The sequence below is a fragment of the Leptidea sinapis genome, chromosome 18 (genome assembly GCF_905404315.1).
Source record: "Leptidea sinapis chromosome 18, ilLepSina1.1, whole genome shotgun sequence".
In the NCBI taxonomy this organism is placed as follows: domain Eukaryota; kingdom Metazoa; phylum Arthropoda; class Insecta; order Lepidoptera; family Pieridae; genus Leptidea; species Leptidea sinapis.
In genome coordinates, this window is record NC_066282.1 from 12001461 (window position 1) to 12023855 (window position 22395).

General features: G+C 36.5%; 2 protein-coding genes across 5 annotated transcripts in view; both read right to left on the bottom strand.

Moving 5' to 3' along the window:
- Position 1: 1 nt before the first annotated feature.
- On the bottom strand, positions 2-12086 carry LOC126969563 (probable hydroxyacid-oxoacid transhydrogenase, mitochondrial). Of its 3 annotated transcripts, none has more exons than XM_050815087.1 (9): positions 11864-12086; positions 11697-11784; positions 11273-11351; positions 10843-11051; positions 9601-9797; positions 6625-6938; positions 4802-4983; positions 761-1031; positions 2-345 (listed from the first exon to the last, which is right to left on the bottom strand). In XM_050815087.1, the coding sequence occupies exons 2-9, from the start codon at positions 11747-11749 to the stop codon at positions 262-264; spliced, it is 1389 nt and encodes a 462-aa protein (XP_050671044.1). In that variant the 5' UTR covers positions 11750-11784; positions 11864-12086; the 3' UTR covers positions 2-261. The 3 variants fall into 3 exon arrangements, with proteins under 3 accessions (XP_050671044.1, XP_050671043.1, XP_050671042.1); XM_050815086.1 differs by having other exon boundaries at positions 11697-11791; positions 11864-12085; XM_050815085.1 differs by having other exon boundaries at positions 11697-12085.
- A 5542-nt stretch (positions 12087-17628) lies between these two features.
- LOC126969530 (arfGAP with SH3 domain, ANK repeat and PH domain-containing protein) overlaps positions 17629-22395 on the bottom strand; it is a 79379-nt gene continuing 74612 nt past the window's right edge. The window contains exons 15-17 of one of the 2 annotated variants that reach the window (XM_050815006.1): positions 22052-22102; positions 20157-20342; positions 17629-19315 (exon numbers count right to left, since the gene is read on the bottom strand). In XM_050815006.1, the coding sequence (XP_050670963.1) occupies positions 19118-19315; positions 20157-20342; positions 22052-22102 (435 nt within the window). In that variant the 3' untranslated portion in view covers positions 17629-19117. The remainder of the gene's footprint in view (positions 19316-20156; positions 20343-22051; positions 22103-22395) is intronic. The other variant, XM_050815007.1, reaches the window with a different exon arrangement.

The following is a 22395-nucleotide window of genomic DNA, read 5'->3' on the forward strand; positions in this document are numbered from 1 at the left end:
CCCAATTCTTTTATTTAATTTTACCAGCACATTTGAAACAATAACATTAAAAAAATAGTCAACAGAGTAAAACAGTAAATGAGTAAATGTCATATAAAAATATAATTATTATTATTTTTTAATTTTGTTTATTTGATTTAAAAGGTATTTACAAAATCAATTATGCATATCTATTGCTAGTCAGTACTACAAATTGTACTGTATATGCAGTCAGGAGATAGATGTCCCACATAATCGCTTATATTAGGTATATTACATCGCTTAATAAACTGTTAAGGAGTCTTCTAATAGTTTGGACAAATCTTCTCCGGATTGTGGTACTGGTGTCAACTTTAGAAGTCGATGCTGAAATAATATAATTTCACAGTAACATACGAATACTTTTTGGTCAAATCATAATATTTTTTTTAAATCATATATCATCATAGGTCAAATAATAACACATGCATATGAAGGTTATAAACATTAAACTGGCAAGAAACTAAACTTTAAACTGATAATGACCGGTCTTTTAAAAAACATTTATAGGAATAAGTAATTTTTTATTGGAAGCATGAGAAACAGATGTGAACATCTTAATAACAAAAAATGACAGTAGCACACGAATACTTCTGGGCATAAAATCATCTCACAACAATTAAAATAAAATAAACAATTAGGCTCCCCGCAAGATGGATCCCGCAAGAATAGGTTGGATGAGGGTAGCGCAGGATGAACATCTTGCTAGATCAATAAAACCCTTAAAAAACATATCAATCACCTGCGGTAATGCTCCTTCGACTAGTTTAGGTATATCTGTCGCCTTATATCCGAGCTCAAACAATCCGTTCACAATTCCCAACCTCTCCATATACCGCAGGATCACATCAGCTAACACTTTGCCAGCGTCTGCTTGTTTGACCCCAGTCACATCCGCGCCCAAGAGTTCTGCAGCCTCTAGATGTTTGTCCGGGTCGCTGGCGGCTGTGAAACGAAATACGGCCGGGGCGGTCACTACTACCGCCAGACCGTGGGGTATTATGGGGTCCTTACTAAAACAATCATAAACAACATTATTCCATAGTATTATGTCCTATGGTATATTGCTATGGGGCAACGCTGCCGATATTAATACAATATTTGTGCTGCAGAAGAGGGCTATTCGCGCTATTTATAACCTAGGTCCTAGAGAATCATTGAGAGCAAAATTCAAAGAAATAAACATCTTGACTGTTGCTTCTTAATATATTCTTGATAATGTAATGTATGTTCATAGGCACATAAGTGAATTTGCCAGAAACTGTCATAACCATAATGTTAACACCAGGAACAGACATAAACTGATGATGTCTACTACCCGGCAAAGTCGAGTTAGTAAGTCTTTTGTGGGGCGATGTATATGCTTTTACAACAAGATCCCAGAAAATGTTCAAAACAAAAGTATAACGTTATTCAAAAGAATTGTTAAAAAACGTTTTGTGTGGTAAAGGTTACTATAACATAAATGACTTTCTTAATGATACCACGGATTGGGAATGGAGTGACCGCCCTCAGGCTATTAAAATACATTTACAATATTACTTTGTAAAATTATTTATTCGATGAAAAAAAAAAGCCCGCTGAGTTTGTTGCGCCCATTCTTCTCAGGTCTGAGGCATTCATTTTGGAATGGGTGGTAGTTTTTTGACTTTCAATAAGTGATGTCACATCCTATTTTGAATAAAAATATTTGAATTTGAATTTATAATAAAACACTTTTTATAGTATTTTATGCAACAGTTGGATAAAGAGGGTCAAAAAACGCGAGTGATGTAGGTTGAAAGATTGACGCCACGAGCGTTTTTTGACTTAACGTAACGCATACATTATTTTTTCTACGACTAGGTTATTTTAAATGAAATAAAAATTAATAAAAATAAAAAAAAACCAACTACCACAAGTTTTCGAGTTGCCGCTTATGGGCGGGAAATGTATTGTTTGAAATGGTTCTTATCTCTGGTTAGTGGTTTTATTTTTACTTCAAGGAATGGCAAAGGTACAATCATTCGTTATTACCTTTTTCAACAAATTTCATCCAAGCAAATTATCAACATTAATCTTGGTATGCTACTATGAAACATCTTTAATACTGCACGCCACAAACTTAGATATTATTCTCACCATCTGGATGGAGTACGTTCCTCCAGAGCGTGGTTTTACAGGAACTTTCTGCCACGTATAACCAAACCATGGAATGCGCGGTGTTTACAGGACAATACGGTAAGGTTACCATCAAAACAATAAAACATATAACATTAGAAATAAGGGATTGCTTGTAACTATTTCTAGTAGGCTTCATAAGTTACATAACAGCTTTAAGGGTAAATGTAAACACTCTTATAATGAAGTCCCCAGCAACTGTTCAGGCATTATCTATAAATTTAAATGTTTTATTAAAAAATGGCTCTGTCGTAAACCCTACTACTCCACAGCTGAATATCTAAGTAGTCGGACAGCCTGCGACTAGTTTATGATTATTTTATAGCAATAGCAATGACATTGCAATATTGTATATTTTATTAAAAAGAGGGCAAGAAAAATGCTGGGAGAGTTTCTTGCGCTTTTTCTTCTCGCTCAGAGCGCCATTAGTTTCCGAAGCGGTAGTAGTATCTCGTATATTGAAATGACATCAAAAATAATTCTAAAGGAATCAATTTTGAGAAAATAATTTAATTTTATGCTTTTTATTTTCATAACAACAGGCATATCAACAAGCAAAACTGTAGATATTGGTATAAATACAAACCCCCGTAAAGAGGCCAACTCACATGATAGGAAGTGGTGAGACAACCATCTATGAACATCCCGTACACCAGAGGTCTATGGATGCGTCGCCCGCCTAAGTTGGGACTAAGCTCTAATTTGGTTGGTATGCTTGGGAATATTGGAATTTACTCCTTAAGAATCGATTTTCATATAAGGTTTAAATTCTCATACCGGGTGTATGAGAAAAATGCGTTTATTTACCCTTACATATGACGTCGATCTTTTTTAATTAATTCGCTTTTATTAGCTTCTGCTGTATGTCTGTTTGTAATCGACTCCATTGGACTTGATTTTGTTTAGTACCTGTTCAAAGACAATCGTTCTTGAGGAGTAAACTACAGTCGTGCGTCGGAGCTGACACACACACTTTTTTAATTTTTTTTCTGTTTGTTTCGAGTGTTTGCCGTTAAGTTGGTTGTAAACACACAAGTTGATAAGATATCTAGTAGTCTTATTCTAATTACTCTGTAATACCTTCTATATATATGTATGAAGGTAGTTGTTTCGTCTCGTAATTGTCACACAAACTATAATTCCTTACGCTCTAATATATACACATCAAAAAAGTCTAAGCAACGTGCATGATATTACAAATGTACCATTTATATTAATTAATTTCTAAGTCTTTATTCACTCAAAGTGCATAGGTATGTAATTTTTTTTTTGTTATTGATGACATACTGGCTGGTTGTAAAAAAAAATCGATTATGTTTTGTTTTTTAAATGTAATATATGTATTGTTGTTTGTAATCAATCTCAGGTATCTTGGCATTTTGGCATTCATAGAAGTGTTATTTGTCGTCTTTGGCAGCGCTACAATAATACAAGGGAACCCGCTGAACAGCATTCATACCGTAAAAGGAGTACAACCACTCGGCAAGACCGGTACATAAAACTGACTCCAAGACGCCAGCCGATGTTAACCGCTCGAGAGATAAGTTTGAGGCTACAAAAGTCAAGTGGTGTTGATGTAAGTCCCCAAACTGTGAAATCGACTGCATGAGTACGGCCTACGAGCTCGACGCCCACTTAGGTGCCCACCGATACGTCACGGGAATCGTGCTCGTCGAAATGAATGGTGTAGAGAATGTAGAACATGGACCCAGGAACAATGGGATAAAATTATGTTTTCCAATTAGTCGCGATTCGGGTTTTAGGCCTGATACAAGAAGGGTGCTAGTTTTACCGTCGGCCCGGAAATACTGAAAGGCTCAGGTGCATTCAAGAAGTTCATCCATACAGTGGCTCAACAGTATGGCGGGTATTATGAAGAACAGGCAAACTGAGCTCGTTTTTGTTAATGGAAACATCAACGCTGAAAATTACGTTGAGGATATTCTCAGACCTTATGTCCATCCATTTACACAAACCTTTGGCTCCGATGTTACGTTAATGCATGACAATGCGCGTTCACATACAGCTCGGCGAACCAGTCAATACTTGGCAACGGAGAACGTCCGGGTATTGCCCTGGCCTGCACAATCGCCAGACCTCAACCCCATCGAGCACGCATGGGACATGCTCCAGAGACGTGGTTTGAAGGACTTGGACGGAGTGACAACAACCCTACAGCTGAAGGATTTGCTACACTTTCATTGGGAGCGAATACCGCAAGATGACATAAACAGTCTCATTAATTCATTGAATAATCGTTGCCGACAAGTTAAATCTGAATAGCATAGGAGTCCATACTTTGTATTAAATTATCCTATTCTTTCACAATAAATTCATTTTCTTTATAAATTTCATTTTGTTAAAAAAGTTTTAGTTGCTTATGTACCTTAGTTTCTGCAGTATATTCTAATATTGTTAATTTATGTTATTAAAAGAACTTATAAAGACAACAGCTGTTATTTTTACATCAAGCCGTATAAGTTTATTTTTAAAATAAAATACAACGTTATAATGTGAAAAACCATCCTAAAATTTAAATTAGTACATGTTGCTTAGATTCTTTTGATGTGTGTTACGTTACGTAACACATTTTACGGTCCTAATATTTTCGAAATCAAATTACCCATAATCATCAGGCACGAATTGCTTAACATTCCCAGCAATGGGGTAGGCTAGTCCATGACACAGGTGCACCCCGGCGTTCCCGATACCGACGCCCGCCATGGTGGCCGCGAGGTGCATACTGGAGCGCGCCTCTATGTCGTCTGCGTTGCTGATCGAGCGGAAGAAGTATTTGTTCAGTGTCTGAAAGATACATTAGTGTTATATAGTTTTTTTTTATAAAAACGAGGGCAAACGAACGTACGGGTCGCCTGTTGTGAAGTGATCGTAGAGTAGCGGATCGTTGCGTAGAGACGTCGCTTTGAAATGTGGCGTTCCTCCACAGTTCATTTTTCAAGAACTTTCTTAAACGTACTACAAAGCTGTGGAATGAGCCTCCTAGTGCGGCGTCCGGGACGATACGACATGGCTACCTTCAAACAAAGCACGATACGATATTTAATTGTTTAATTTTTGTTCTATTTAAAACTGTCTAGTCGTAGAAAAAACTTTGAATGCGACACGTTGTATAACAAGGTCAAAAAACGCTCGTGGCGTCATTCATAGCGACCCACGCCACTCGTGTTTTTTTTGACCCTCATTATATAACTGTGACATAAAATTATATTGTTAGGGGTAAGTTTTAATATTTTTTTGCTGCTAATCTTTCCAATAGAAGTTATAAGTACGTAGGTACGTCCGTAACTACTCAAACCATACTGCATATAAGATTGAGCTAGAGAATTGTATAACATTAACACTACATTAAAGGGAATACGATTTCTTAAAATCGTCATATTAGCTAAAAAACTGTCTAAGCTTATTGCAATTAAGTGATCACCGCCCGCGCCGCTCACATTCTCTTGCAAAATAAAAGGAATCACAGGAGCGTTGCCGGTCTTTAAAGAAGGTGTGCGTGCTCTTTTTGAAGGTATATCGTATCATCCCGGAAACACCGCACAAGGAAGCTCATTGCACAGCTTTGTAGTTCGTGGAAGAAAGCTCATTGGAAACCGCGCTGTGGAGGACCGCCACACATCCAGATGGTGGGGATGATATTCTGATTTGTGGCGTGTCGTGCGATGATGGAATTCGGCGGCAGGAATCATGGTGAAACAGCTCTTCGCTCGCAAACACTCCCGCTCTATATGCGGTAGAAGACACACAATAAAGCGACCGCGACGTCTCTACGCAACGCCAGCCATTCACAGAGCACTGCATCCCCGACAATTCGAGCTGCTCTGCGTTGCACGCGGTCAAATGGATCGAGGTGATCTGGGCTGCACCAGAGCAGAGATGACAACAATACTCCATATGTGGCCGGACCTGCGCTTTGTAGAGCGCTAGAATGTAGGCTGGCTTGAAGTATTTCCGTGCTCTATTAATGACGCCCAACTTCGAAGCCCTCCAGATGACCACGGAAGTGGCCATCGCTCGATATTTCGAGACCCAGTATTCCGACACTAGGCGAGGCTTTAAGGGAAGTGTTGTCGAAGAGCGGTGATACGAAAAATTGCTTTTTTTTGCGGTAAACGCGCAAACTTGAGTCATCAGGGGTTTAAATTGGACAAGGTTCAATTTACCCCATTCCGAGACCTTCTCAAGAGAGGTCTCGATAAAAGACACAAGTTTCTTCCGGCACTGTTCGACGATTTCCCGAGAGAGAGCTGCATGGCCCGTGTATACGGCATCACCAGTGCTGTCGTCCGCATAGCAATGTACGTTGAAGTTGTCCAACATATCATTGATTGTCAACAATTTCGAGAGTAGGTACATGACATATGAATGTGAGGTAATAAAAAGAAAATTAAGAAGACAATTTAAATCTTGCTGATTGGCCCTTACCTGTAAACAAAACCTCGCCCAAACATCAGATATAGGATTGCTTCCTTGATAGACAGGTCTAAGAGCGGGATTTGCTGGCGCCGGTCCTCGTTCTGAATACGGTATCGCTGTGAAACTCTCGAGTGCGTGACAAAATATATCAAAACCAGAGAATATAGCGACGTTTTTCGGAACTGTAAGGGTATGCAGAGGATCAATGAGGGCCAGAATAGGCCGCAGTGCTGCGTTAGCAATGCCGGTTTTAGCTTGAATCTCTTCATAGTCAAATATGCTCATGCCTGTTGTCTCACTGCCTGTACCACTTGTAGTGGGAACTGGAAATAAGGAATATTTTTAGAGTCAAAAAACTTTATGCCAATAGCCTATTAAAGTTATTAAATTAGCATAAAAGGCATTTATTTTCTCAAATTTGATTCCTTCAGAATTCTTTTTGATTTCATTTTTAATATACTAGACACAACTACCGCTTTGGAAACAAATAGAGCTGTGAGAGAGAACAAGCGGCGCAGGAATTCGATTTTTTTTTTCACTCTTCTTAATCAAATATCAATATTGTACTGTCATTGCTATTGCTATAAAATAATCATAATGATAATCTAGTCCCAGGCTGTCGGAGCACTTAGATATTCAGCTGTGGAGTAGTAGGATTTACGACAGAGCCATTTTTTAATAAAACATTTAAATATATTTATCGATAATGCCTGAACAGTGGCTGGGACTTCATTATTAAAGTGAGCATTTACCCTTAAAGCTATTATGTATCTAATGGAGCATACTAGAATAAGTTACAATCAATCCCTTATTTCTAGTGTTGCATTAAAGTCACTTCTGATTTGATATGTGACGAAGCTGTTGTAGCCTTTGTAGTTTATACCCATTGCTCTATTAATGACGCCCAACTTCTTCGAAGCCCTCCAGATGGCCACGGAATTGGCAATCGCTCGAGATTTCGAGACCCAGTTTCGATTTCGGGACTCGATAATAGGCGAGGCTTTAAGGGAAGTGATGTCGAAGAGCGGTTATACGACAAATGGGGTCTTTTTAGTGGTAAACGCGCAAACTTGAGTCTTCTGGGAGTTAAATTGGACAAGGTTCAATGTTTTGAGAGGAGCACCTTGTGCCATACACGATCAAAGGCCTTCGCTATATCCAGGCTAACTGCCAGGCCTTCCCCCTTGCTTTCAATAGCCGCCGCCCATTTATGTGTTAGGTATAACAGAAATCACCTGTCGACCGACCATGGCGAAAGCCGTACTGTTGGTCATTGATCAACTGATGACCTTCTAGGTATACCAAGAGCTGGCGGTTGATTATGCGCTCCATGATTTTGGAGAGCAGGGAGGTAATAGCAATAGGCCTGTAGTTTGCCGGATCCGGACTGTCTCCTTTTTTTTTGGATCGGATGGACAAGGGCGGACTTCCATGAGCCAGGGACTACGCCTTTTGAATAAGAGTGCCGGAATAAACGAGTTAGCACCGGCGTCAACACAGGGGCACACGTTCTAAGCACGATTGGAGAAATGCCATCCGGCCCGCTCAACTTCCTGACGTCCAACGAAAACAGAGCTCGCCTAACAGTTTTCTGTCTGAACTGTACTTCAGGCATAGAGCTATGACACAGCGGGATGGTCGGCGGTGTTTTTCCGCTGTCGTCAAGAGTCGAGTTGGAGGCAAAAAGAGCGCACAGGAGATCGGCTTTCTCTTTTACCGTATGGGTCAGGGTGTCATTCCTGATGTGTAACGGCGGCAGGGACGGCTGGTTGAAGTTACCAAGAGCAGCTTTCGACAACGACCAGAACTTGCGTGTTCCGGTCGGGTAACTGGAATGCTGCTCGCCGATTTTGACGACGTCGTTCGTATTCGCACGGGCGATTTGCGGCTTAAAAAATCTGGAGGCACGGTTATATTTCCTCTTAAGAACTTTGCAGTTCGGATCCCTTGTGCCCAGCGCCGCAACCCAATTTCAATACGCCTGTATTTTGCAGTCAGATGCTGCTTAAACTGACGCATCGAACCAGGGCTGTGATCTGCCACTGATCGGTACTACAGAGCTTGGTATAAAAATATATCCCTGCCCTGTAGTATCACATCGGCTACTGCAACGGCGCAGGCACTAGGATCATCCGAAGGGAAACAAACCAACAAGGGTAGGATGCAAAAAAGGAACGCAACCTATCCCAATCTGCTGACTTGTAGTGCCAAACGCGGCGGGTCGCTGGTGGTCTGCGACGTTGGCGTCGGATAGGCACTACACTCTTGACCAGGCAATGATCGGCCTGGTCAGGCCACGCTATGGTCGGACGTTCCGAGAGGGGCGTCGACAAAGACCTGGAAGATCTAATAAGGACGGCATGTGGCTATCCACATCCGGGAGCCGCGTTGGCGACTCAACCAATTGGGACAGAGCATACGCCAATGCAAAATTATGCACAGATCGCCCTGCGTAGTCTGTGATACATGATCCAAGCCAAGTTGAAATCACCCAAGACTACGATTTCAGCGGAGGGGATCTGTGCAAGCATGTCGTCAATTGCCGCTTGAACGCAGCCCATGAGATGACCCGTTTCTGCGTTACCACTATGGGACCTGTAGACACACGCATAGATGCGGACGCGGTCCTCTAAATCTACGCGGAGCCAGAGAGTAGACAGGTCCCTACCCTCAAAATCGCCGAGACGGCGACAGCAGATATCCTCTCTAACGTACACACACCGGTCCTCGACACTAACCTATGCGAAACATAGCGGCACTAGGCCGCTACTTCACGCCGGTATTCTGTGCGAGTGTGGTAATTAACCCGGACAAGTCTGGCCCGATTGTGCTGACGTCATAAGACGGCAGCGTGACTCTCCCACTTCTAAAAAGCCCTTAATCGCCTCTTACGACACCTCTTACGGCCTGTAACTCCCCTATTCTTTTTACGCCCCGGGGAAAGTACAGGGCAAAAGGGCATTTATTGACAATTCAAAAACATACTTGCAATCAAAGGCTTCAGTTGTACCGTAACATCCTTTCCTTTACCAATGGGTTGGTTCACATAGTCCAAAAAATCAGCATCGGGATCACAAGAATACAGGTTTGCTGCTTTACAAGTGTCCATCACAGAACCACCTCCTATAGCCACAAAGCTGTCAAAGTTGCCCTCTTTTGCAAATTTTATTGCGTCCTTGAAGCTAAAATATTTAAAAATATTAGGATAATAAATACAATCTTAATTTTGCTATCATTGGGAGGCTCCTTTGCACAGGTTGCCGGCTAGATTATGGGTACCATATTGGAGCCTTTTTCTGCCATGAAGCAGTAATGTGTAAGAATTATTGTGTTTCTGTCGGAAGGGCGCCATAGTAGTGAAATTACTGAGCAAATGAGACTTAACATCTTATGTGTAAAGGTGACGAGCGCAATTGTAGTGCAGCTCAGAATTTTCGGGATTTTCAAGAGTCTTGAGTGGCACTTCATTGTAATGAGCAGGGCGTAATTACCATCAGTTGAATGTCAACAGCAATTTAAATATGTCTGCAATAAAAAAAACTGTATTGCAAATAAATGTATTTTTTAATCTACTTTTAATTACACATAAGTATGAAGGTGTCATGGTAGCATATAATGATGTAACACTCCAGAAATCAATAGTTCAAATTCAAATATCACTTATTGAACGTCAAAAACTACCACCCATTGCCTACCTTAGAAGAATGGGCGCAAGAAACTCTGCAGGCTTTTTTTTCTGCAGCACAGAGATGGTATTAATATCGGCCGCACTGCCCCATAACAATATACCATAGGACATAATACTATGAAAATAACTAAAGTATACTAATCTAGCAGTATCTATGTCAGTTAACCGTCTAATTTTCTTAACCGCATATGCTGCAGAACTAAGCCTATTAATAATAATCCTATTAATAAGCCTATTAATAACCTGTCATACAACATCTGAATTTTCAAGTATTTAATGTAGTGATGATAATTGAGGTGTGATGTCATTCATGTTTGCTGGCCAATAGCCGGATTATATGTTTATATTACGAAATCTTTTATTAATCTCAATATATAAATCAAATCAGAGTCATTTATTAAATTTTATTATCATATTTACTGTCATCATTCTCATCATTTAATTAAATTAAAACCAAGCTTTTGGAGCTTCATAAATTTCAATAGAACATAATATTATATTATTATCTACTTAAAGTGAGTAATTTTTTTATATCAGACCTGGAATCAGTTGGTTCCACTCTAACCTTGTCATAAACCTTATAATTGATTCCCTTTGAAGTGAGAGAGTCCAGCACAGCCTTCATTGGACTCAGTGAGACCACATTGGGGTCTGTCATGACACACACATTTTTAGCTCCAAGGTTTAGGAGATCCAGTCCAACTTCTTTGGTAACACCCAAACCGTACCTCACAGTTGAGCATTTTATCTATAAAATAAGAAAAAATCTCACAAATTATTATTATTTTTAATGTAAGAATCACAATTCTTAAAGAAATATTATTTAAAAAAATTACGGTATTCTTAATTGCAATATCACATCATGGAATGAAAACATACACACTGATTTAATCAATAAAACATGATTAACCAAAAGTCATTAGATGACCCACATTCCATCTTTTTTACTGCTTTAATTAAAATTACTACCTCAAATGCATAATCTTTAAGTGGTGTTGCATTTGTGACTTGGATATTTCCTCTATGACTGTGTGCAGGGCATTGACAACTGAAAATATAGTAAAATAAATGTTTAAACATATTAGGCAGTTTTAAGTGAAACATTTTTTACTTTTATCTGAAGGCATGCCAGCCCCCTCATACTATATGATCCCTGCAAGTTGCAAACAATGATGTCTTGGAATCTTATAAATATTACAAGGTAAAAGTATCTTTATTAAACTGCAAATAAACCCCTGAAGATAGTCCGCCTAAAGTTTGGCAGCTAGTGGAAGAAAATTGCTTGTTTTGTGGAAATAATGTGTTTGTTAACAATGTACAAAATATATCGACACAAATATATTTATATGAATAAATATCATAAGTTACAGGTTAATTTACTTTTGATACTTACGATGCCATATTTATAGTTCGTAATAGATCCAGAACTCTTCTACGCTGTGTCATTTTGTTTCGCTTAAATTGTAGCTTGCTAGTAAGTACTGGAAGCTTAAGGAACAATTTTTAAATAAAAAAGAATAAGAAGATAACGTGTATTTAGCGTGAATATTATTAATTAACCTTGGTGTTTTGAGTTCTAAATTATTTTATAACAATGATAGTATTACGTAATCAGTCTTCGTTTATCAGAACTCTTTCCATAGTACAAACATTCAGCGGTAGATTATGGGCTTATCACTAAAAACCCAAGTTATCAAGTAGTAGTAATAGGTAGGCATTTTGTTCAAAATACCAATATTTTTATTTCTGTAATTGCAACAACATAAACAAGAAACTGTCATTGTCAATTTTCGTGGTTTTAATGTTAATGGCAGTTATTGATAACATAACTGAGGCGCACTCATGACCTGCAATTATTTCGTTTTTTTTTAATTATCATATTACATAATATGATAAATAAAAATATCAATAACCTGATATAAAAACTAGATCAACTTTTATATTACCTAGGCACTAGTGTAACTTATTGCTAATGTGTTCGATGTGGCAGCTCCAGTTGAATTTTGAATCAATTATTAGGCCAAGATATTTATGTGTATCGACGATATCAAGCGTAGGACACCTACAGGTTCCTAGCCCATGCAGACAATTATGATTGTGTGAAATTATAGTTTTTGGTGTAGAGTGCTTGATGTAAGGATATTTGATAATAATGAGCTTAGTTTTACTAATGTTTACTACTAAACCAGCATCGTGACACCATTTAGTTAGAGTGTCCAAGTCAGACTGTAGATCTTCACATGCTCTATTGATATCTTTACTTGACACAATAAGACAAGTGTCATCTGCAAATTGGTAACAGGTGCTGTATTCTAGGCAGTTTCCCAAATCGTTCACAAAAGATAAAAAATGTAAGGGACCCAGGACTGATCCTTGAGCCGTTCCCTCAGTCACCATTTTGGGGTCTCTGTATGTGTTTTGTACTTCAACAGTAAAAGAACGATTTGTGAGATAATTTTTGCACCACTTAAGCAACGGACCCCTAAATCCACAATCATCTAGATTTTGGATTAGTTGTTCATGCTGCAATGTTTCAAATGCCCGCAAAAAGTCAATAAATATGGCCAGTACAATTTTTTTGTTGTTTAAGTGCGCATTTACCTCGTCAGTGAATGAACACAGGAGGTCTGTTGCACTTTTGCCCGCTTGAAACCCAAATTGATTGCTACTAATTACCTCTTTCTGTTGATAGAATTGATGAACCTGATCACATACGATTCTTTCTATGATTTTGTCAATTGCAGAAAGCAAATTATTTGGCCTACAGTTCATATAATTTTCGTGGTGACAATTTTTGTACATTGGTTTTACACAACCTATTTTGAGGTCATTAGGAAAATCGCCTGTTTCGACGCTACAGTTTATTAAATTTGCAATTGGTAAGGCCAGATATTGGTTAGCTAGTATAAGTTCGCTCACTTTAATACCATCCAGGTACCTTTACTAACATCGTCTTTGGAGACCTTTTGGAATAACACAGTAGTATTTAAGGGCTTGCTATAGGTACTTGCATCAGCAAGTTTTAGTTTGCAATTTGGAATTATATTTTATACTGTTTTTTCAAATTATCAAGCATTTCATTAATAATTTTGTACATATTTATTATATCTTTAAAATTTTTACTAATTTCTTTTAAATAATATGCGTCACGTTTGGATTCCATTAATTTATGGAGTTTGTTTCTGGTTTTATTATATTCTAGTCTGATTAAGGGATCATAACTACTCCTTATACAAAGCTTCTATAACTTGTCTTTTTTCCCAAAGATTCACGTTTCCATCTATCTAAGGTGCTGCTGTGTTTGATTTTGTTTTGTTTTTGTATTTTATTTATTTATAATTTCTTGCAACCTCTGTGGCTGCTAGAAATGAATTTTTGATATAAGCCAATATATTATCTGGCGTATTTATTAAGTTAGTCTGTTCCCAGTCACTTCTGTTTTTATTTGTTCAGTTTTTGTTTCACATTATTAATAACTTCAAAGTCAAATACTTAAAAATCACAAATGCACCCAACAAAATATGCTTCACAAAAGTAGTTAGTTTGTGTCAGTTAAAGTAAGTAAGTGTTTATCAAACATCAATCTTGATGGTACCTAATGAATAAAATGCTCGTAAAACTCTCTTAGGTAGTACGAGCGAGATTCGTATACGAAAGTTTGGTTGACCACACTCCAATGTATGTTGTACTACGTCGGTAGGGCGTAAACATGTCTATAGTTTTTGTGCCAGCCGCAATCATTTTATTAATTGCTGCCAAAAATACATCAAATTAGTAGCGTTCAATTTGTAAAAATAGTGACAATTCGTTTTCTTCATAGGTGTATCAATCAATAGGTATCTATCTATATCACTCGAGGAAGATGCGATTCCACTGTGTACTCGATTTCCTATTGAGATCCTGGATTTCGTCTCTTGCCTACGAATGACACCCTAGTGGGAATCACTAACATTCTCTCCTTATAATATATTTTTTTATTGTGTTTAGCTAGATTTTCTTGTCTGGCTGTTTCCGTAGTGCAGACTTCCGAGGCGTGTTGGCTGGCAACATATTTTTTTACAAAATATTTTGTTGTTTTGACGAATGTATTAGCTTAAATTATGAGTTGTGAAATAGTACTTAAGTGTGAAATGTGATTTTCTTATCCTTATTTTTGTAACGCCTTGGGTTGGCGCCAAGGGTGTCACCCTTCCACTGCACAGTAAGTCATTTTTCAATTAAATTTCGCGCGCTGACTGTCGTGGAACTGGACAGCGTGACACTGACGCGGCCGGAAACGTATTCGGCCTTAAAAGGAATGAATTCATTTTATTTTCAATTACTCCCATATAGCTAATATGCTAAAAGTTATTTACTGCAAACACTCTCTGATCTGAAGATCACACAAAGAATGACAACATAATCATTTGACTATTAAATAAAAAAGCAATAAAAATACAGAAATAACCACATAAAATTACCAGTACACTCACTTTTGTTCGTAAAGAAAAATAAAACTATTTGTAACTACAACTCCATTTTATTTACCACAATACAGAATAAAACATCTTAATGGCTACAGCATCATTTGGTTACAAATTTTATTCGGTAATATACTGAAAGGCTAAATGGCGTTAAAATATTTCATCACAATATGTACAGATTGTAAAATAAATAATATGATCTACGCATGTACACGGTAAAATTATTTTACAAATTATAAACAATTTAAAGATTTAAATTACAACTAAATAAAAACACAATAATATATTTTAATAAATTACATATTAAGCTAAATTGTATAAAAAGGTAGTTATAACATGCCATGTAATTTTTGGTAAGGTAAAATGTTAAATATACAAAAAAAAATATTAGGTAGGCATTCATTACATAATAATATAATTCACATTTCTGCATTTGTTCAAAAAATATCTACCGAGAAAATATCACGCGGAATACAAAACATTTTGTGTGTGAGACATTATCAACTAATTCTCGATGAATTAATCTAATAACCAATAATACTTAATTATGGCAACAAGCTTAACTCAGGTAACTTTAAAAAGTTATCACTTAAATCTATGTATTTAAAACATTAAAGATGAACTATCGACATAATAATAGGGAATGTGTTTCACATGAAAGTGTTAGTCGGGTTGTATGTTAAGGTAAAGAAATATTTTTGATGCTTTTGATTAATTATACAAGTAACTATACAATTCAATTGTTTTAAAATTCGAAGTGATAAAATTTACATATTTAATAACAAGTCTGAAGATTTTCTTTAACAGTACAGGAGTCATAAGTTGTGAGTTCAGTTCCTACTAATAACATTATCTCTAAGGTACCAACAAATACTTATGCCCACACTTTCTTTCTAAAGAGAGTTCTCTAAACAGGAGGCGCCCGCAAAACAATATTTAATGCACTGCCATGGAAAGCTTACGATTTTATTAATAAGATTTTACATTAAAATAATTCTATATTAATATGCAAAATCAAAATCAACCAAATTATAACGCGCGAAGTCACAACTTATGATTCCTCATAGATATAATAAAGTTTAAATAACATTTAGCAACAATCTATGAGTAGTCACTACGGGAACAATTACTGTCAAGTCACTGGTCCTACGGCTCTAGAATCTAAAGTATTGACTTCTTACTACTGTAACAGCCAAATTGTGAGATAATTATATCATATATATAATAAAGGATATCTAACAGCCCATTTGACCACCTGAAAGTGGATGCAGGACAGTTTTTATTTAAATATAACATATCTGTAATTAGATGCATGAGACATTCCATCTTTAAGGCGAGGCTCCACCAATTAATTTCAGCAATAACAAATATGTTAGCAAGCAAAAAATATGATGCACCATTTGACAAATTATTGATGACGTCATAACTTTAACTTTTAACCGTGTCTAATCTTCGCAGTTAATGTTAAATAGTTAACTAGCGACCTGTCAAAAGTTTGAAATAAATATTTAATATTTACCACTCGAACTGTTGGCTCAGTTGGTAAGAACGTTCGGACGAAACCCGAGAGGCGCGGGTTCGAGTCCCGCGTCGTTCATAAATTTTGGTTACAAATTTCATTTGTATAATTAATCCCAGCACTGAGGGATATCACTTTAGCATAACAAATTGTTTAGTACAGGTGGTCAAAGAGACCATTAGGTATCCAACATATTACGAGGGCATCAATCACATGAAGGTAGGCCATATTTGGCAGATTACTAATGAGCTATAAAACTTTTCCCTTACACTAATCGTCGATTCGACAAACACGGATTACATTAATTAACATTATTGTCAAATAAAAAGTATTAATTTGTATGTATGTATGATTTATGAACATTTATAATATATATTTATAAAAAACTGTATATTTATCGACTAATTTTGTGCCGATTTGCATGTGTATATCTAGGCCTGAATGTGGCAGTACGTATTATCACACGTGTACTATTGGTACGTACTTAAATTGCGTTAACATGGCAGCCATTTTGATTTTATCAGAAATCTCAGACTAATAAAAAGATAAGCGATTACTCATGTTTAATTTTAGCAGTTATCAGTCCTGTTTAAATGATAGGCCTATACCATCAACTAAATACTATAGAACACAAATTCGACAATCGATCAAACGTCAAGCGGACGTTAACGGAATCCATTGTTAATTATAACCTCAAAATAATATTTAAAGTAAATAAACTGAATATTTCATGAATTAGGCGTTTTTTGGGTAAAACCATACCTATCCAAATGTTATGAGTATTCTTGAGTGTTCCTTTAAGATTTGTGTTACACCAATTCGACACGTGTTTCAACTCTACACGAGGCATCTTCACCAAATTCTGACTGCAATTAGGCGTATCGAATTGCTTAAAGACAAATCTTTTAAAAAGCACTATTAAATTTGCTGTTAAATATTATTAAGATTACATTTACTGATACCTGTCAGCTTGACGTATATTTCGCTCAAAACCAGAAGAAAAACTTATATTGCATACAGGCACCTATTTCACCAAGCTGACAAAATTATTATCTATAGAAATGTTTTTAAAAATAACAAGAATTTTCGATACAATTCTCAGTACCTTACTTTAATTACAATTAAATTTAACACAGAAATATTTTCTGACATCTTTGTAGTTTTGGCGGTAATTCGTAATATGAGTTCAGAGATGTGTTAGGGTTGTGTTACAATAATAATTGTTGCGTTTATTGGTTAGTTACAAATGGCTCTCCGTAAAAGTAGCAGTGACAGTGACAGTGATTAAGACGAGTTCTCATACAGAAGAACTTAATATCTTCTTGTATTTAAGAAAATCTCGTTAGAGATCACTAAATTTGCATTAAAAGAAAAAATTTGAATGAGTAAAATCATTGTTTTAAACTAGTAAATAGAAAACTTTAAATGACAGTTATCGCAATTGTCAACGTGGTGAAATAAGGTACAAGTTTCCTGGAGTAAAGTAAACTTATATTGGTAACAATCGGTGAAAGTCTGCTTTAAGTCTAATGAGTATTTGAAATACTATTATTTAACAAAATTATAAGAAAGAAATTTAAACAAGAGATCCATAATACAAGTACAATAAAGTAACAGAACAGTACTTTAACTTCACACTAAAGCGCCTGAATCGACGCACTCACACATACACATGATTTACACGGCCGCTAAGCAATCTTGGGAAGACAAACCTATTGAGTGTCACGCAGTACGCCGCGTCGTCCATTTTTTTGTGTGTACCAACCCTAGCGCTCTGCCCATACGTAGGTATATTTCAAGGAGACCGCTGAGTTACGCTACTGTATTGTGTCCATACTATATTATACTTGAACGGAAATCATTAATGAGATTATAATATGCATTTGAAGGACGTTTGAAGTGCTTCCCTTTGTACGTCAACGTGATTATCCACGCTTAGGACGGAGTGCAATCGCTATTGGTGTTTCAATTTTTTAAATTCGTATTATAAATATAAAATATCAAAACAGAGATCAATGACGTTAGTGTATACGAAAGCTATACATAAAATCATATAAAACTGTCGCGCTGTATCACAATCTAGTTAACTTGAGGCCTGAAGTTGGTGTTATCGTCTTAGGGGCCAATCATATATTACGTCACACGAATTTCGTTTTTTACCCCTTTCTCCTTGTCACAGCTGGTCACATTTGTGAGATGCCCCTACGTAGTGTAATGTCACATATTTTGTGAATCATTTAGAAATCTATCAATTTAAATTTAGTTTTCTTTGCAATTCTTTGATTTTAGATTCCACTTCAACTTCACATTGTATGTAGTTTAAATTAAGTGTTGTAATAGTTAGATATAAAATGATATATTTTGAAAAATTGTGACGTCACACAATTAATTTGGGACCTTGTCACACTATGTCACACTTCGACAACCCCCTCCCTCCCTTAACGTGTGACGTAACTTTAGGATCGCCCCTTAGCAGTGATGTGGTACAATAACTAATGTAAATAAGCTCATAGCCCATCAAATAAACGCCGAAAGCTTCGCCATCTACTTGTCTGTTAGTATATAAGATAAAGAAAACATCAAATCCACACATTACTTGAGCCTTCACATTGACTATCACTTTATACTTGGCTAGTCTACTATCTAACGACGAGACCAATACGAATCACACGAGAAAAACATATATCACGCAACTAACGATACATAGATTGTCTCTTTCTTACTTATCCGTTTGCATGCGTACGAAAGAGACTGAGAAAATGTTCCAAACGCATGCTCGTGCGTTGTATCACGTGACACGTAGCTGAGAGTGCATATTCCGTCTCTCTCTTACTAATCGGGTAGCATGTGGACGAAGGAGACGGGGAACATGCCCCGCCGGTTGGTTCCTTCGACCTGTCCCTCCATCCAGTTGTCGTCTTCAGTACGCTCGTTGATCACAACGATGACTTCTCCCTCCCGGAAGGACAATTCGTCCTCGTTGTCCGCTGAACAATCGTATAGCGCTCTACACCGTCTTGTGCCGCTCATCTGCAATATTCAAAGTCAAAGTCAAGAATACTTTATTGACATAAAATCAACAGATTGCTTCAACGTCAATCACAAAAAAATACTTTGATTTCACAAAAGTTTATACAATATTTATATGAAAAATAATGCAATCTAGTAAAATAATACAACCTTGAACTATAAAGGGGAATGACCATTTTTGGACCCAGCTGTTGTATGAATAAAATATAGCGTAAAAAATTCTTTATTTTATTATGAACCAATATCACCAAATACATATAAAATTTACAGTTGCTGAACATACAAAAATATTTTTGAAATGTATGTGTTTTTTGCTGGAATTGTGGATTTTTTAACATAAAATGGAATGAAGAGGCAATTAGTTAGTCTATGGTAAGACTTAAATTCATGTCAATGTAACAACAGAACGGGCGGTTCTTTTCCTTATTTCTTCGTTCAATATTAAGACAGACAAAGGGTTCAAGCCCATACAGAAAGTTGATTTATTAGTTGGTAATCAATTAATACATGAACCGGGTTTAAATAATATAAATTATTCCATAAATAGTAATAAAGAATAAACTGTATAATGAAATTATCGTATATTGGATGCATCAACCTTTAGAGGTTGAATGATTGTTTGGGTAAAAATGCTTCGTGAACATGATGGCCGTGATTTCTGTCATGATTACTTATCGTTTCCAACAAATACTGTGATTTATTAACAATAACTGGTCCACCTGGCACCACAAGCAGAACCCATTCATGATTTGACGCATGGACCAGCCATCGTTCTCTTCGCACATATTTGAGGGAAAGAGACAGACCGCAATAATCTGAAGTTGTAGTTAAATCGATATACCATAGAGATGGAGGCGGACGGCGACCTCGAGTGCACGCTGGATGTGTCAAGCGAGCGACTGTCGCAGCGAGTCGCACGCTCCCGCGACCGCGACCGCGACCGCGACCGCTCGCACGGCAGGCGGCTCTCGTCGGCGCCGTCCGACATGTCGCACAGCTCCAGCGACGACTCTTGACTAGAACACTCCTGGAACACACGGCTGCTGTTGTCACATCGATGTCACTTTAATGTTCTCCCGGCGTTATTATACAAAATTATACTACCAAATTTAATTCAAAGGCCTAATCCAAGTACTACTGAGTTGCATGAATTTAAGTTTAATTTCTTAATTATAACAAAACTTAATGGAATTAATAATAAATATATTTGATATGACAAAATGATTGTTCGTGATTGTACTTTTATATCTACAATATCCACAAGTATACAAGGTTTTTTATTTATAAATTAAAAAAGCACTAAGAATCAGCGCAAAGACATCAAGTTAATTTCTTATAATAATAAAATACTTATAATTATTACATAATTTTTTTCTCAATACTAATTACTGAGACAAAATAAATAATATGAAAAAAAATGTGTACTAGTATGTACCAAAAATTAATTTACAACTCATTTTAAAAGTTAACCTTCATGCACTCCACTCGGTTTTTTGTTAGTTTGAAAACAACACACACAATTTGTGCTCACTGTGATGTTAGAACTGTTGACAGTATTACTATATTTATCAACTTTGTTAGAATATTACAATGCTGTTCAATCTCTAAGTGAAGTAAAGTTTATACTTAAACTCGAAAATTATGCAACCAACCTGTACAAGTTATGATTTAATAATAATAATGCTGACACACTATTACTCAAATGATCTTGCCCAAAACTAGACATAGCCTGTACTATGGGTAAATACAACATTAAACATTTATAAATACATATAAACATCCATGACTCGGAAACAAATATTCAAATTCATCATATAAATGATTGCATTGATTTATATCGAATCTTTAGTTTATTATTTAGATTAAATCAAATCAAAACAATTTATTGAAAGTAGGTATATAGAATACACTTTTCCACCATAAATTATAAAGGTTGATTGCACAAATCTCCAGTTTAGCCCAAAAAGCATGCAATAGTTGTCACTAAATTATTAATTATGAATTAAACCTATACTAATTTCGTGGCAACAAAGAGATAAGTTGATTGTCAAGAGAGCTATGTACTTTCCTACTCAAAACATACTTATTTATATTCTTTTATTATACTAATTCGAATTTCCAATGTATCCCACTCTCCAATATAATTTCCACTACAAAATTGACTTTTAATCTAAGATTATAAGCGACACTCATGTCAATTTGTGAGTCAAATAAGTAATGGTGACAAAATTAGATGATGTGGTAATTTATCCCTACAACAATTCTGCATTTTACAAAAATAAAATGTAATTTATTATTACAATTCATCCTGAATTTTTTATTTAAATAAGGGACGAGACGAGCAGGACGATCGGCTGATGGTAATTGATACGCCCTGCCCATAACAATGCAGTGCCGCTTAGAATTCTTGTAAAATTCTGAGCGGCAGTACAATTGCGCTTGTCATCTTGAGACATAAGATGTTCTCATTTGCCCAATAATTACACTAGCTACGGCGCTCTTCAGACCGAAACACAATAATGTTTACACATAACTGCTTCACGGCAGAAATGGACGCCGTTGTGGTGAAATGGACCCATAATCTAGCCGGCATCCTGTGCAAAGGAGCCTCCCACTGATTAAGGAAGTCTCTTGACAATACATCGATGTGTGGATAGAAAACAAAACAAATAAGGGAAGGTGGTAAATAAACAAAGGTAAGCTATTAAATACACTAAAGCTCTCTCGGACTATTACCCTTCTCAGTTTCACTTTGCCAGCCTGTTCCAGATGCAATCTATTTTTCTTCTGAAGAAAAAAAAACAAAATTCACCCTGTACTGTCTGTTGCGTTAGTTCTACATTGAAGGTTATATATGAAGATTATACGTTCTATTTGTTACTGGCATGTTATTGTTAAGTATAATTATATCGGATCATTGATATTAGTTAAAATGGCGAAATTATTTTACAATGTTGATCAATAAAAAAGACGTGGAAATAGACATATTATTTAAAACAAGAACAGTCACTTATTAAATTAACGAACCTATATAATTGCTATGAAATAATATTCTAAATTTAAAGTTTCCAAAATCCAAA

Excerpts from the sequence above, each read along its gene's own strand:
- LOC126969563 (XM_050815087.1), bottom strand. The coding sequence starts at position 11,749 with ATGACACAGCGTAGAAGAGTTCTGGATCTATTACGAACTATAAATATG. Across the intron at positions 9,798-10,842 it reads GTGGAACCAACTGATTCCAG|CTTCAAGGACGCAATAAAAT; the intron begins GTCTGATATAAA and ends TAAATATTTTAG. Across the intron at positions 346-760 it reads TCGAAGGAGCATTACCGCAG|CATCGACTTCTAAAGTTGAC; the intron begins GTGATTGATATG and ends ATATTATTTCAG.